At 36.8% G+C, this 16,719-nt stretch overlaps 4 protein-coding genes and 1 pseudogene across 4 annotated transcripts in view; all 5 read left to right on the top strand.

The window, feature by feature from the left end:
• The window catches only part of LOC104784227 (protein SHOOT GRAVITROPISM 6-like), a 15,687-nt gene extending 10,896 nt beyond the window's left edge, over window positions 1–4,791 (top strand). The window contains exons 32-51 of the mRNA XM_010509282.2: window positions 18–127; window positions 239–364; window positions 454–528; window positions 606–739; window positions 839–911; window positions 1,016–1,147; window positions 1,329–1,510; window positions 1,587–1,709; window positions 1,795–1,855; window positions 1,931–2,026; window positions 2,103–2,203; window positions 2,515–2,620; window positions 3,019–3,132; window positions 3,219–3,293; window positions 3,458–3,556; window positions 3,660–3,731; window positions 3,817–3,902; window positions 3,980–4,070; window positions 4,157–4,264; window positions 4,337–4,791. Coding sequence (XP_010507584.1) covers window positions 18–127; window positions 239–364; window positions 454–528; window positions 606–739; window positions 839–911; window positions 1,016–1,147; window positions 1,329–1,510; window positions 1,587–1,709; window positions 1,795–1,855; window positions 1,931–2,026; window positions 2,103–2,203; window positions 2,515–2,620; window positions 3,019–3,132; window positions 3,219–3,293; window positions 3,458–3,556; window positions 3,660–3,731; window positions 3,817–3,902; window positions 3,980–4,070; window positions 4,157–4,264; window positions 4,337–4,516 — 2,144 coding nt within the window. The 3' untranslated portion in view covers window positions 4,517–4,791. The remainder of the gene's footprint in view (window positions 1–17; window positions 128–238; window positions 365–453; window positions 529–605; window positions 740–838; window positions 912–1,015; window positions 1,148–1,328; window positions 1,511–1,586; window positions 1,710–1,794; window positions 1,856–1,930; window positions 2,027–2,102; window positions 2,204–2,514; window positions 2,621–3,018; window positions 3,133–3,218; window positions 3,294–3,457; window positions 3,557–3,659; window positions 3,732–3,816; window positions 3,903–3,979; window positions 4,071–4,156; window positions 4,265–4,336) is intronic.
• Window positions 5,221–6,864, top strand: LOC104782100 (UDP-glycosyltransferase 73C5-like). Its single transcript, XM_010506925.2, has one exon. It carries the CDS (start codon window positions 5,284–5,286, stop codon window positions 6,769–6,771), a length of 1,488 nt encoding a protein of 495 aa, XP_010505227.1. The 5' UTR covers window positions 5,221–5,283; the 3' UTR covers window positions 6,772–6,864.
• LOC104782099 (UDP-glycosyltransferase 73C3-like) lies at window positions 9,519–11,416 on the top strand. Its single transcript, XM_010506924.2, has one exon. It carries the CDS (start codon window positions 9,795–9,797, stop codon window positions 11,283–11,285), a length of 1,491 nt encoding a protein of 496 aa, XP_010505226.1. The 5' UTR covers window positions 9,519–9,794; the 3' UTR covers window positions 11,286–11,416.
• On the top strand, window positions 12,271–13,792 carry LOC104784226 (annotated as a pseudogene).
• Window positions 15,074–16,564, top strand: LOC104784224 (UDP-glycosyltransferase 73C4-like). The gene has a single exon (XM_010509281.1). The coding sequence runs from the start codon at window positions 15,074–15,076 to the stop codon at window positions 16,562–16,564; it is 1,491 nt and encodes a 496-aa protein (XP_010507583.1).

Genomic DNA, 16,719 nt, shown 5'->3' with positions numbered 1-16,719 from the left:
CTTTGTTTGACATATAGCGGTATTTTTATTTCCTGACCGCGAGGTATTGTGTTTGGGAGATAGGGTCATAACCTATCTCCCACGCTGTGCTGACACAAATTCTGAAGTTCGAAAAATTTCTGCACAGGTATTTGATTAGTAATTATTTGATCAATTTTCATAGAATGATGGGTGATCATTTTATCTGAGTGTGACTTTGGTAGTTTCTAATGGTTCCTCCTACTATTGTTGTTGTTAGATTCTTGACCAGTTCTTCAGCATTTCCCTTTCCCTTCCCAAAGCGGCACTCTCAAGCGGGCTAGATTCTGAAGAATCCTATAAAGCCCTGTCTTCCCTTGAGGATGTCATTGCCATTTTGAAAAGGGTAAGCAATTTTTGGTTAGGTTTAGAGTTTTGTCTTTCTTTTGTATGCTTCATTTTCAGGGTGTCATATTTCTTTGAACCGACTTTCAGGATGCCTCTATTGATCCATCTGAAGTTTTCAACAGAATAGTCTCATCAATTTGTGCTCTTTTAACAGGGAATGAGGTTTGTTTTATTTTCTCTTTTGTATAAGTTCTGGTCTCATTGGCTGGTTGAGCATTATGTTGTGATATGTCATGTAGCTTGTAGCAGCCTTAAACAGTTGCACTGCAGCTATCTGTGACAAAATCAGGCAATCTGCTGAGGGAGCCATTCAAGCGGTTACTGAGTTTGTTTCAAGAAGAGGGAGTCAGCTTAGCGACAATGATATATCAAGGTACATCAAAGCTTCTTATCATCGACAAGCTATAGTTCCATATTACATTGTTATCTGATAACCTTGTTCCCCTTTGTTCTTTTGGTTCTCTTCTGGCAGGACGACCCAGTCCTTGCTCTCGGCAGCAGTTCATATAACTGATAAGAATTTACGTGTTGAAGCTGTTGGAGCTGTATCCTTTACTTAATTCTGTTAGAAAATTGCTATAATATAAAACTCACTAGCATTTATCTCGTATGCTCTTGGTATATTACTGCTTACCTTAATCACATGAAGATCTCTGTACTGGCAGAGAACACGCAACCATCTATTGTGTTTAATGAAGTGTTGGCTACTGCTGGAAGGGACATCGTGACGAAGGATATAACTAGGATGCGTGGTGGCTGGCCAATGCAAGATGTATTTTATGTAAGTACCATTCTCTACAAGAACTATGTTGTAATATGAGATTATTCTCATAGATGATGTTATTTTATATTCTTTTCTTTCATGGTCATATCATCTTGTACGAAAATCTTGACACAATTTTGGGAATAAATTGTCTGATTCAAAGATGAGGCCTCTCATTGTCAATTATATTTTGATGCAGGCTTTCTCTCAACATACGGAACTTTCAGTTCCGTTTATGGAACACTTAATATCCATTCTCAATCGTAGTTCTTTAGTTAAAGGTGATTCACATAAGGGAGAGAATACTAGCTCTTCTACTGAAACACATGTTGAAGATGATATTCTCCAAGCTGCCATTTTTGCTCTCACTGCTTTTTTTAGGTATCGTTCATAAACCATCAATTTTTGTTGAGAGTACATATTGCATTTTTGGTGGCTAATATAGTCAATTAACCAGAGGGGGCGGAAAAATTGGAAAGAAAGCTGTTGAGAAAAGCTACTCTTCTGTCGTTGGGGCACTTACTCTTCAATTGGGAAGCTGTCATGGACTTGCAAGTTCTGGTCAGCAAGATCCATTACGGTAACTCCTCTACTTTCAAGAGAACTGTAGCCACATAACGATTGGTACTTTTATTTTAGTAAAACCTTTATTCCTCTCTTGGCAGAGTACTTCTAACGTCATTTCAAGCTTTCTGTGAGTGTGTTGGTGATTTGGAGATGGGAAAGGTACCGTTTGAGTTAAACAATAAAGTAGTTCTGTTTAGTTTCCAGTATGATGAACTGATACCTGTCTTTGCTTAGATTTTGGCTCGTAATGGAGAGCAAAGAGAAAAAGAAAAATGGGTTGATCTTATTGGCGATATTGCTGGATGCATTTCAATTAAGAGACCGAAGGAGGTACCTAGTTAATTGATTATTGCAGTTGTGTTTCTCAGGGTCTTTGTAGCCTAACTGTTGTGTACTGGTGTTACAGGTTCGACATATATGCTCGATTCTCACGAAAGCACTTAACCGTCCACAAAGATTTCAAAGGGAAGCTGCTGCCGCTGCATTGTCAGAGTTTATCCGCTACAGGTATAATGTTTTCAATGTCTTTGAAACTTCTGTTTCAATTTTATTTACTAAAACTGTAGTTTAATGGAATTTTACGCGGCTTAGTGATACACTGATTTAGATACATGTACCCATTCATCTTGTAAGCTCTGTTTGGAAAAGAAAGTTAAGGTCAAAGTGAAGAAAATGGGTTTTAATTCTAGGTCATGTGTATAGAAAATTTAAGGAAAGAAAGCCAAAGGACCGAAGCATCGTGCCAGATATGTCTGTCATGAACAAAACACTTTCTTAGTACTTTAAATTCTTAAGTTTCTAATATTTATGAGATGCAGTGGTGATTTTAGTTCTGTAATGGAGGAGATGGTCGAGGCACTCTGCCGACATGTGTCAGATGATTCTCCGACTGTAAGGCGCCTTTGTCTAAGAGGATTAGTGCAAGTAAGAGTAATTATGAGCAGTTTTTATTTACTTATCTTGATTGTCTAAGAGCACTAGTGCAAGAAATAGTAATGCGGATCAGCTTTATTCCTTATCAGAATCCAAGTAGGTTTACGAGAAAGTATATACTCCTGTTTGATTATGATAATGATGTTAGATCAATAGTTAATATCTAAAGAACCCTACATCACTCATTATGGAGATGTGTTATCTTCCACTAAGTAAAACAACTTTATACACATATTTATAGCATATTGATGCTATGAGAGTTATTTGGCACATATACTAGCGGATATCTTACCAGTTTTGGGACTAAGATGGTCTGCGAAATTTAAATTGTTTTCTGCTGCTTCTCCTATTTCTGAATAGTCACTTAAGCTGCTTTGTGCTTTTGCCAGATGCCATCTGCTTGCATGAACCACTACACAACTCAAGTTATTGGTGTAATATTAGCATTGCTTGATGATCTGGATGAGTCTGTGCAGTTAACTGCTGTGTCATGCTTGTTGATGGTAATGCTCAAACCCATTAACAACTGAAGGTTTCTGATTGTCTAGCAATTTGTTTAAATTATATATGCTTGTTTTCTTTTGTTTAGGTCACAGAGTCAGCTTCTAATGATGCTGTTGAACCTATCTTGCTGAATTTATCTGTTCGGCTTCGTAACCTTCAGGTAAGGTCCAACTTTAAGTTATCTGAAAGGTTTTAATAAATTAGTATAAACTAAAGCTTTTAGGCTAGACTCAACTTTGAACAGAAGTAGATTCACCAAACTGTCAGATACAATTTTCTGAACGGAGTGTGTTGAATTTTACATGAAATTCCAATTTGTAACAGGTTAGTATGGACCCAAAGATGAGAGCCAATGCATTTGCCGCACTTGGAGCATTAAGTAAATATGCTATTGGAGGACAGCGGGAGGGATTTGTTGAGCAGGTGACGCATACTCATTGCATTTCCTTTTCAAGAAATACGGATGTCGAGGAAAGAAGATATTTCATTTTTAATCTAAAGCTTTGATGAAAATGTCTAATATCAGATTCACTCCTCCCTTCCGCGCTTAGTAGTACACTTCCATGACGATGATCTTAGCATACGGCAGGCTTGTCGGGTAATTTTCTTCATATCCTATTGCTCCTTTGTTAGGTTTGAGGTATCTTTGAGTTTACATATCTGTTATTTTTTATTTTGAATAGGCAACCCTCAAGCGGCTTGCTTCACTCGTGAACATAATAAATTATTCTACCCTTTATGATTCACGTGCTTTTGGTTCTGACGATAGGTGCCAAATCTATGATTCCAAATCTATTTTGTGCGCAATGACCACCGTTATATACTAAAATTTGTTTATACTTTCAGAACTGACTATGAAAATTTCGTAAGGGATCTCTCAAAGCACTTGGTTCAAGAGTCGGAAAGAGTTGATACTTACATGGCCTCAACCATCCAGGTTAGGCTTTACTTGATCGATTTTCATAGTTACTAAATTTATAAACTATATTTACATAAAGCTCAAGTGATTACTACCCGATGCAGGCTTTTGATGCACCGTGGCCAGTAATTCAGGCGAATGCAATACACTTCTCCACCACCATGTTATCACTCTCAGAGGATCAGCACATAATCTCTCTCTACTACCCACAGGTAAATAAGAGAAACTACATATAAACATGCACATAAGTCTTTATTAGTTCTCAAGCCTGTCTCTTTGTTCAGGTGTTTGAAACGCTGGTTAGCAAGATGACCCGGTCGCAAGATTCAGTTGTGAGAGCAGCATGCTCATCAGCCTTTGGGTTGCTGCTAAGATCAAGCAAGTCACAATTATGGAGAGGAGCTCGACTTGATAGGAGTGAATCAGGTAGAAAATCCAATGATCCTGAGTCTGTTAAGAAATAACATGTGCATTTCGGTCCGTGTGAATACCAACCAGTCTGTTAAGAAAAATCCGGGGGGTTTGCAATATATATTTCCATAGGTACAGTGTGCAATGAGAACCCATCCAGGTTTGTGTGTTTGTTGTAAAGTGTATTACGTTTTCTGTTTTCATCTTGCGAGGGTTGTCACTTGTGTGTCATCTCTATTACCGAACTCAGGAAAGAAACATTCACAGGAAAGTGTTGTAGGCTCAGGTCCTCTTTTTGTTGATTATGATTTTTGAGGCTTCTGCTAGATATAGCTCTCTGAAAGAGTCCAACGTTGGATTTATCTTGATTTTCTGTTTTATATGTGATTTTAATTGGTCTTTCAAGTTTCAAACACAAATTCGATCTTGGTAAATTTCTCTTGGCCACTTTTTGTTTATTTATATTCTTGAGATTTGCGGTAAGATTCGATGTAGCTATCAGCGAGCCTCCAAGTTGCTTTTTTGTGTCTGTGGATTATCTTCTTTTCGTTATGAAGATATGTCTGGAAACATTTCCTGCGAAGGATGTAGGATGGTCACAAACGGACAAACTACGTATTGGCCAAGAATGTCCTGTAGTAAGCACAATCTGTGGACTTCATAAGAGGTGTTTGGCAAGCAAATTCTGTTTACGTCATCCATTACGTCTTCTGTTCACTTTATTTTTTGCTCTCCACATATCTTATTCTATATAAGCTCCACAAATATAATAAACCAAACCCAAACCAAAACTTGAGTTTCTTATCAAGGTTGAATTGAAATGGCTTCCAAAACAACCAATGAACCTTATCCTCTTCACTTTGTTCTCTTCCCCTTCATGGCTCAAGGCCACATGATTCCCATGGTTGATATTTCAAGGCTCTTGGCTCAGCGGGGTGTGATGGTAACAATTGTTACGACGCCTCTCAATGCAAGGAGGTTCAAGAATGTCCTGAACCGTGCCATTGAGTCTGGCTTGCCCATTAACTTAGTGCAACTGAAGTTTCCATATGAAGAAGCTGGTTTGCAAGAAGGACAAGAGAATATCGATTCTCTTGAAACGATGGAGCGGATGGTACCGTTCTTTAGAGCGACTAACTTGCTCGAAGAACCAGTCCAGAAGCTCATTGAAGAGATGAGCCCTCGACCAAGCTGTCTAATCTCTGATATCTGTCTGCCGTATACAAGCAAAATCGCCAAGAAGTTCAATATACCAAAGATCGTCTTCCATGGCTTGGGTTGCTTTTGTCTTCTATGTGTTCACGTTGTACGCAAGAACCGTGAGATCTTGGAGAATTTAAAGTCTGATGAGGAGTATTTCACTGTTCCTAATTTTCCTGATAGAGTCGAGCTCACAAGAACTCAAGTTCCGGTGGCAACATATGTTCCTGCGGAGTGGAGAGAGTTCTTGGACGATTCGGTAGAAGCGGATAAGACCTCTTATGGTGTGATAATCAACACATTTCAAGAGCTCGAGCCTGATTATGTCAAAGATTTCAAGGAGGTAAGGTCTGGTAAAGCATGGACCATTGGACCCGTTTCCTTGTGCAATAAGGCGGGAGCAGACAAAGCAGAGAGGGGAAACAAATCAGACATTGATCAAGATGAATGCCTTAAATGGCTTGATTCTAAGGAACCGGCCTCTGTACTCTACGTTTGCCTTGGAAGTATCTGCAATCTTCCTCTGTCTCAACTCAAGGAGCTAGGGCTAGGCCTTGAGGAATCCCAAAGACCTTTCATTTGGGTCATAAGAGGTTGGGAGAAGTACAAAGAGCTAGTTGAGTGGTTCTTGGAAAGCCGATTTGAAGAAAGAATCAAAGACAGAGGACTTATCATCAAAGGATGGTCTCCTCAAGTCCTTATCCTTTCACATCATTCCGTTGGAGGGTTCTTAACGCACTGCGGATGGAACTCGACTCTCGAGGGGATAACTGCTGGTCTACCGCTGCTTACATGGCCGCTATTCGCAGACCAGTTCTGCAACGAGAAACTAGTCGTGCAGGTATTAAAAACCAGTGTAAGAGCCGGGGTTGAGAAGCCTATGAAATGGGGAGAAGAGGAGAAGATAGGAGTGTTGGTGGATAAAGAAGGAGTGAAGAAGGCAGTGGAAGAGTTAATGGGTGAGAGTGATGATGCAAAAGAGAGAAGAAGAAGAGCCAAAGAACTTGAAGAATTAGCTCACAAGGCTGTGGATGAAGGAGGCTCTTCTCATTCTAATATCACATTCTTACTACAAGACATAATGCAACTAGCACAATCCAATAATTGATTATACCTCATCTTTCGATGGAAATTTAAACATTTAATAGATTGTTGTTTTTGTTTCTTTTTAAGAAATTTAATTGGATGGATTAGTTACACACTTGTACGAATCAGCGGAAGACAAACATAGTGATAACTTTCACTTTCTGGAGTCAAATTCGAGAAAGTTGGCTTAAAGTTCGTTTATAGAAATATATAAATTTAAGGCTGCGCCTAATTTTGAGGTTTTCCTCCGACCATACCAGTCGTGGGGTTAAATTACAATATGACCGGATATAAATTATAAATCATACCAGATTTTAAACTGCAGTACACCGCAAACATATAATTTCTATTATAATTTATATTTTATGTTTTATCTATTTGTTAAATATTTGGATGTTTTGTAAATATGGAATAACTAAATTTTTCGGTTGTTGTGCGGCTAAATATTTATATTATTTTTTTTAACAATACACTTCATGAACATTTGTTTGTTATTTAGTTTGTTTTGTTTAGTGTTTTAGATTCTATTTTGATTTTTAATTATTATAACAAAAAATAAGAGATCTAAATACATAATCAGTAATTTATACACTGTGATTAAGTCATATTTTTCCTAATAAATTAATTATTTTATACAATCTTAGTTAAATCAATTTTATTTTATGTCAAATATTCTAATATTATTAGTGTTGATAAATAATTAAATGAGGATTTAACCCGTGTTAACACAAATTTAATAATATCTTATTAATTCCAACATGTCCTCTTTATAACTCATCTACTATATAACCACATTATATAGTATTTTAGACTTTTTTAATTTTATATATTCATAATTAATTAAAAAATTTATTAAGTTTATATATGGTAATTATAATATTTAAATAAATGTCAATCAAAGTTTTTTTACATTAAAAATCAAAACTCACAGGTTTTGAAAAACAAAATGGGAATCAAAATGTTGTTTACGAATGATTCAGATATAGAATATTTTCAAAACACAACATAATGTGTGGTTAAATATATGATAGTTTCTATTTACATATTGATTGTTGTTATTTTTTTAATTGGAATGAAATGTAAAATATTTAGGAAACAAAATCTTGAGTAATGTTAGTTTTGGAAAATTTTTAGGGATTAATGTTGTAAATAACTTTTTAAATAAACAAAACTAAAAGGGCATAACACAAAATGTACTTCAATGTTAATATAGATGTCAAATAATTTCATGGCAAAATGTGAAATGATTAAAAGTGTAGTTATAAGTATCCATCTTTGGAAGAAGTTTTCTTTTGTGTTCAAAGCCGATTTCAGGAACTTTCTATTTTACATATTTAAAGTTTGAACATGATTAATTTTGTTTACATAGTCTAAGTAAATCTAGATTAACATGCATAATAATTTAAATTGAACAAACATAAACCTAAAGTTTTAAAATGTCTTGCACTTAGAAAAATAAGATCCAACGATTTGGATTTTTTCTCCAAATGAACAAATTAGAATTATGTATGAAAGACATACATATACAATTTGCCGATTTTTGTTGGAATTATTTAGACTTATAATCTTTCAATCTTAATAGAAATGGTTAATTAGTATGCACACATGTTAATATAACTATCTTATATTAAAATAATCACTTAAATTGAAGATATATCAACAACGGCTGTAAAAAATAATGGCTATAACCCACACGTTGTATAGAACATGTGCATGAGACATTTTGACCCATAGAGACTTCTTTTGTTAACACGTCTCGTAGTAGATATAGTCGTCATGGAAAGAGTCAAATACAATTTGGCGGTTGTGGATCTTTTAGTGCCACTTTATAAGAGGTGAATGAAACTTTGATATTTCAAACAGAAATCGATTTTGGTACGTAATGTCTTCTTTATATATTAGTCTTTTGAGACTTGCATAGCATGTGTAACAACTCATGACTCATGAGAGCCCAAATTTGATTTTGCGTCTTCCGGATCAAGTCCCCTTTTATCTCATTTCTGAATAAAATATTTTTGTAAGCTTTTCCAGTAAAGAAGAGTCACTAGGCGAGTGGAGCGAGGCCAAGAAATATCCTCTTCGCTGACCAATTTTTCAATTATTGTCCCACTACTTGATGTGTTGAGCGTCATCTATGGCATCATGTTGGTGAAGTCTTATCCGTCTTATATAATCTCACGATCACATACACACACAAAGTCACACAATCCAAGAAACTACAAACTTGAGTATTCCACATTGAGTTGGGACCGGTATGGCTTCGGAAAAACCCCACCAATTTCATCCTTCTCTTCACTTTGTTCTCTTCCCTTTCATGGCTCCGGGCCACATGATTCCAATGATTGATATTGCAAGGCTCTTGGCTCAGCGCGGTGTGACCATAACAATTGTAACGACGCCTCACAACACAGCGAGGTTCAAGAATGTCCTAAGCCGTGCCATCGAGTCTGGCTTGCCCATCAACATAGTGCATGTGAAGTTTCCATATCAAGAAGCTGGTGTACCTGAAGGAAAAGAGAATATAGATTCGCTTGACTCGATGGGGTTGATGATGGCACCTTTCATTAAAGCGGCTAATATGCTCGAAGAGCCGGTCATGAAGCTTATGGAAGAGATGAAACCAAGACCAAGCTGTATAATTTCTGATTGGTGTTTGCCTTATACTAGCAAAATTGCCAATAAGTTCAATATACCAAAACTTGTTTTCCACGTNTGTGTAACAACTCATGACTCATGAGAGCCCAAATTTGATTTTGCGTCTTCCGGATCAAGTCCCCTTTTATCTCATTTCTGAATAAAATATTTTTGTAAGCTTTTCCAGTAAAGAAGAGTCACTAGGCGAGTGGAGCGAGGCCAAGAAATATCCTCTTCGCTGACCAATTTTTCAATTATTGTCCCACTACTTGATGTGTTGAGCGTCATCTATGGCATCATGTTGGTGAAGTCTTATCCGTCTTATATAATCTCACGATCACATACACACACAAAGTCACACAATCCAAGAAACTACAAAGCTTGAGTATTCCACATTGAGTTGGGACCGGTATGGCTTCGGAAAAACCCCACCAATTTCATCCTTCTCTTCACTTTGTTCTCTTCCCTTTCATGGCTCCGGGCCACATGATTCCAATGATTGATATTGCAAGGCTCTTGGCTCAGCGCGGTGTGACCATAACAATTGTAACGACGCCTCACAACACAGCGAGGTTCAAGAATGTCCTAAGCCGTGCCATCGAGTCTGGCTTGCCCATCAACATAGTGCATGTGAAGTTTCCATATCAAGAAGCTGGTGTACCTGAAGGAAAAGAGAATATAGATTCGCTTGACTCGATGGGGTTGATGATGGCACCTTTCATTAAAGCGGCTAATATGCTCGAAGAGCCGGTCATGAAGCTTATGGAAGAGATGAAACCAAGACCAAGCTGTATAATTTCTGATTGGTGTTTGCCTTATACTAGCAAAATTGCCAATAAGTTCAATATACCAAAACTTGTTTTCCACGTCATGGGTAGCTTTTGTCTTTTGTGTATGCATGTTCTACGCCAAAACCTCGAGATCTTGCAGAATGTGAAGTCGGAAAAAGAGTATTTCCTGGTTCCTAGTTTTCCTGATAGAATTGAATTTACAACGCCTCAACTTCCTGTGAAAGCAAATGCAAGTGGGGATTGGAAAGTGTTCATGAACGAAATGGTAAAAGTAGAATACACATCATATGGCGTGGTAATCAACACATTTGAAGAGTTGGAGCCTGCTTATGTCAAAGACTACAAAGAGGCAAGGGCCGGAAAAGTATGGTCTATTGGACCCGTTTCCTTGTGCAACAAGGTAGGAGCAGACAAAGCAGAAAGGGGAAACAAGGCTGCCATTGATCAAGATGAGTGTATTAAGTGGCTTGATTCTAAAGAAGAAGGCTCAGTACTCTATGTTTGCCTTGGAAGTATCTGCAATCTTCCTTTGGCTCAGCTCAAGGAGTTAGGGCTAGGCCTTGAGGAATCCCGAAGACCTTTCATTTGGGTCATAAGAAGTTGGGAGAAGAATAACGAGTTAGCTGAGTGGATTTCACAGAGCGGGTTTGAAGAAAGAATCAAAGAGAGAGGACTTCTCATCAAAGGGTGGTCGCCTCAAGTCCTTATCCTATCACATCACTCCGTTGGAGGGTTCTTAACGCACTGCGGATGGAACTCAACTCTTGAGGGAATAACCGCTGGTTTACCGCTCCTTACATGGCCGCTATTTGCTGACCAATTCTGCAACGAGAAATTGGTCGTGCAAGTACTAAAAGCCGGTGTAAGAGCAGGGGTTGAGATGCCTATGAAACCGGGAGAAGAGGAGAAAATAGGAATGTTGGTGGATAAAGGAGTGAAAAAGGCGGTGGAAGAATTAATGGGTGAGAGTGATGAAGCAAAAGATAGAAGAAGAATAGCCAAAGAAATTGGAGAATTGGCTCAGAAGGCTGCGGAAGAAGGAGGCTCTTCTCATTCTAACATCACATTCTTGCTACAAGACATAATGCAACTAGCACAATCAAAGAATTGAGCATACGACACTTTTTTTTTGTTTATAAATATTTAAACATCAAACAGTCTTTTATTTCCATGTTGGAGAAATTTAAATCAGAGCGTTAGTTAAACACGTACTACTGTCTACTTCCTAAGTTATATATCTGAAGTCATCTTTAACTTCCTAAGAGTTGGTATAAATTTCGTTTAGACATCTAAATATATAAGGCTGCGCCTAATAATCATAAACGAAAAACAAAGCATTTTTCTCGAACGTACTACTTTTTACCAGTCGCGGGTCTTAGTTGATTAATAGTTGGAATGCAATAAATAAAAATAAATATAAGTTAAATAAAAAAAAGTTTTTTAAAAAAGTAAATACAGTATGTCTCATAAATAATTGATGTAATGATAATCCGTCAAATATTTAAGAAAATATACACTACATACCAAATTTTACTCTTTTATTTACAAAACAGGTGAAAAACAAGAAATCATAAATTAATTTATAATTTCCAAAGGTGACAGAAATGAAAAAAAAAAATATATAAATAATTAATTTACTAATTTCATTTTTCACATATTATTAGTGTTTTCTAACAAATATCATAATTGTTGGTATATTATGTATAAGAATTGAATTGAACTTTAAAATGATAAATAGAAATCGATTTTGATAGTGTCCGAAAGAGTCATATTTTTGTGTGTGTTTAAGACTTTTCTAGCATATGTATAGTTGACGAAGACTCCACGTTTAATTTTGTGTCTTCGTAAGCTTTTTTGGTAAAGAAAAGACACTTGAAAACGCATAATGGTCACAAAAGGACGACAGAAGTATTGGTCACGAGTTGTACCTCTGCCGATTATGTACAACAACTCTATTATTACGTCATCTACCGCATCATTTTCGGTGCAGCCTTTTTTGGACCCCAAGTCTTCGTACCCGTATTATATAATCTCACGATCACACTCGCAAACAATCCAAGACATAAAAAAAATTTGAGAGTTCCTATTGAGTCGGTACGATATGGCTTCCGAGAAAACCCACCAAGTTTATCCTCCTCTTCACTTTGTTCTTTTCCCATTCATGGCTCAAGGCCACATGATTCCTATGATTGATATTGCAAGGCTCTTGGCTCAGCGCGGTGCGACAGTAACTATTGTAACGACGCGTTATAATGCAGGGAGGTTTGAGAATGTCTTAAGCCGTGCCATCGAGTCTGGCTTGCCCATCAACATAGTGCATGTGAAGTTTCCCTATCAAGAAGTTGGTTTGCCAAAAGGAAAAGAGAATATAGATTCGCTTGATTCCATGGAGTTGATGGTAACTTTTTTTAAAGCGGTTAACATTCTCCAAGATCCTGTCGTGAAGCTCATGGAAGAGATGGAATCTAGACCTAGCTGTATAATTTCTGATTTGCTCCTGCCGTACACAAGCAAAATCGCCAAGAAGTTTAATATACCAAAGATTGTTTTCCACGGCATAAGCTGCTTCTGTCTTTTGTGCGTGCATGTTTTACGCCGAAACCTCGAGATCTTGACTAATTTAAAGTCGAATAAAGAGTATTTCCGGGTTCCTAGTTTTCCTGATAGAGTTGAATTTACAAAGCCTCAAGTTACAGTGGAAACAATGCAAGTGGAGATTGGAAAGAGTTCTTGGATGAAACGGTAGAAGCAGAAGATACATCCTATGGTGTGATAATCAACACATTTGAAGAGTTGGAGCCTGCTTATATCAAAGACTACAAAGACGCAAGGGCCGGAAACGTATGGTCGATTGGACCCGTTTCCTTGTGCAACAAGGCAGGAGTAGACAAAGCTGAGAGGGGAAATAAGGCGACAATTGATCAAGATGAGTGTCTTAAATGGCTTGATTCTAAAGAAGAGGGTTCGGTGCTCTATGTTTGCCTAGGAAGTATCTGCAATCTTCCTCTGGTTCAGCTCAAGGAGCTAGGTCTCGGTCTTGAGGAATCCCAAAGACCTTTCATTTGGGTCATAAGAGGTTGGGAAAAGTATAATGAACTATCTGAGTGGATGGTGGAGAGCCTTTTTGAAGAAAGAATCAGAGAGAGAGGACTTCTCATTAGAGGATGGGCACCTCAAGTCCTTATCCTTTCTCATCCTTCCGTCGGGGGATTCTTAACACACTGTGGATGGAACTCGACTCTCGAAGGAATCAATTTGGGCATTCCACTGCTTACATGGCCGCTGTTTGGAGACCAATTCTGCAACCAAACACTGGTAGTGCAAGTACTAAAAGCTGGTGTAAGTGTTGGGGTTGAAGAAGTCATGAAATGGGGAGAAGAGGAGAAAATAGGAGTGTTAGTGGATAAAGAAGGAGTGAAGAAGGCAGTTGAAGACTTGATGGGCGAGAGTGATGATGCAAAAGAGAGAACAAAAAGAGTCAAAGAGCTTGGAGGATTAGCTCACAAGGCTGTAGAAGAAGGAGGTTCCTCTCATTCTAACATCACATTGTTTTTACAAGACATACGTCAAGTACAATCTGTTTGAATATTTTTATAAATACAAATTAACGTTTTTAGAGGGTTTAAATTAAGAAGAAATTGTTTTTAATTTTTGACCTATCATCTCATGATGATGAATTGATGATTAAAAAATTAAAACAGTATACAAAACTCTTTTTGCTTGGTACGTGTAGATTTCTTTATTTGATTTTGGTAAATTAACAAAAATGCTGTAGATGGTATTCTATTTATAAATGATTTTATATTATATATTGAAAAATACTTAGATTTACCCTAAGGGTGAACCTTGTTGTTCACTTCCTCTTTCTTAACCAATCAGAATCTTCTATACATTATTTATTTCATTTAAAAAATAAATCAAAATTAAATTAAAAAAACAAACAAATTATGGATACAATTTTAGTATACTTTTAATTAAGGAAAGTTAAATATTTGCTTTTTAGATTTTACAATTAGAACAAAATTATGTGTCTGGTTTGGATTTACAAATAAGATGATTAGGGTTTAGATTTTACAATTAAAACAAAAGTATATGTCAGTTTGAGTTTACAAATAAAATGGCTAAGATTTAGATTTTATAATTAAAATGAAATTAGATATCAATTTGAATTTACAATTGAAGTAATTAAGGTTTAAATTTTACAATTAAAACAAAATTATATGTCGGTTGGGTTTACAAAAGAGATGGTTATGGTTTAGATTTTACAATTAGAACGAAATTATATGTGGTTTGGATTTACAAATGAGATGATTAAGATTTAGATTTTACAGTTATAATGAAATTATATGTCAGTTTGAGTTTACAAATGAGATTAATTAGGATTTAGATTTTATAATTAGAATGAAATTATATATCGGGTTAAGTTTATAAAAGAGCGGTTGAGTTTTTTATTTTATAATAATGTATACAGATTTTATTTCCTTATTTTTTTAGAATGTGAATGAATAGGTTCTGACGTGTCAGATTTTCATAGGTTAAAATAAAGAGAAAGGAACAAAAAAACCAAAGAATAGGTTCCTTTTATAAATAATTATATATATATATATATATATATATATTTCTATCTGTATATCATTTTCTTTTTTCTTTAAGAGATTATCTTCCTTCTTTAGTGTCAAAACTATTATATTTTTTATATATATTTCTATCTGTGTATCATTTTCTTTTTTCTTCAGGAGATTATCTTCCTTCTTTAGTGTCATACTAATTACGTCATCTATTAAATATGGTTAATTGTTTTTTCTTGTTCTATATATTCACGATTTTCTTGCATCTATATATTTATATGCTCACATACACACACTCATATTCCAAACGAAATAAAAATCTGGAGCAGACATGGCTTCTGAAGATAGTCACCACTCACATTCTTCACTTCACTTTGTTCTCTTCCCCTTCATGGCTCAAGGCCATATGATTCCCATGGTTGATATCGCAAGGCTTTTGGCTCAGCGCGGTGCAGCCATAACCATTGTCACAACGCCTCACAATGCAGCAAGGTTCAAGAATGTCCTAAGCCGTTCCATCGAGTCTGGCTTGCCCATCAACATAGTGCATGTCAAGTTTCCATATCAAGAAGCTGGTTTGCCAGAAGGACAGGAAAATTTGGATTTGCTTGAATCAATGGATTCAAGTATACATTTCTTTAAAGCGGTTAACACGCTTGAAGAACCGGTCATGAAGCTCATGGAAGAGATGACACCTAGACCAAACTGTCTGATTTCTGATATGTGTTTGCCTTATACAAGCAAAATCGCCAACAAGTTCAACATACCAAAGATCGTTTTTCATGGCATGTCATGCTTTTATCTTCTGTGTATGCTACTTCTACGCAGAAACCGTGAGATCTTCAACACTATAAAGTCGGACAAAGAGTATTTCCTCATCCCTTATTTCCCTGACAGGATCAAATTTAGGGAACCTCAAGTTCATGTCGAAACTGATGCTGATGGAGAGTGGAAAGTTTTCATAGACGATTTGGTAGAGGCTGATAACAAATCATATGGTGTGATCGTCAACACATTTCAGGAATTGGAGCCTGCTTATGTCAAAGACTACAAAGAGGCAAGGGCCGGAAAAGTATGGTCCATTGGACCCGTTTCCTTGTGCAACAAGGCAGGAACAGACAAAGCTGAGAGGGGAAACAAGGCGACCATTGATCAAGATGAGTGTCTTAAATGGCTTGATTCTCAAGAAGAAGGTTCGGTGCTCTATGTTTCTCTAGGGAGTATCTGCAATCTTCCTCTGGATCAGCTCAAGGAGCTCGGGCTAGGCCTCGAGGAATCCCAAAGACGTTTCATTTGGGTCATTAGAAGCTGGAAGAAGTATAATGAGTTAGCTGAGTGGATTACACAGAGCGGTTTTGAAGAAAGAATCAAAGATAGAAGCATTCTCATAAAAGGATGGTCTCCACAAATGCTTATCCTTTCACATCCTTCCATTGGAGGATTCTTAACACACTGCGGATGGAACTCAACTCTAGAGGGGATAACCGCTGGTCTACCACTGCTTACATGGCCACTATTTGCAGATCAATTCGGCAACGAGAAATTGGTTGTGGAGGTACTAAAATCCGGAGTCAAAGTTGGTGTTGAGGAGCCTATGAAATGGGGAGAAGAGGAGGAGATAGGAGTGCTGGTGGATAAAGAAGGAGTGAAGAAGGCAGTTGAAGAATTAATGGGTGAGAGTGATGAAGCAAAAGAGAGAAGAAGAAGAGCCAAAGAACTTGGAGAATTAGCTCACAAGGCTGTGGAGGAAGGAGGCTCTTCTCATTCTAACATTACTGTCTTCTTACAAGACATAATGCAGCTGATAAAATCCAAGAACTGATTACATCATTGTTTAGTAATATTATGATAGTTATCTATATGATTTCCGTTGTATGCGGTCTAGATTTGCTTGAAATGTTAAATTTTAAAACTGCAATTGGTTCATGAAATTTCAAATTTTTTTATGAACCTCTCACTGTTTTTAGTTTTTTTTTT

Source organism: Camelina sativa, chromosome 4 (genome assembly GCF_000633955.1).
Source record: "Camelina sativa cultivar DH55 chromosome 4, Cs, whole genome shotgun sequence".
Taxonomy (NCBI): Eukaryota; Viridiplantae; Streptophyta; class Magnoliopsida; order Brassicales; family Brassicaceae; genus Camelina; species Camelina sativa.
The sequence above is the reverse complement of the archived record's forward strand: the minus strand, read 5'-3'. Positions and strand labels throughout refer to the sequence as shown.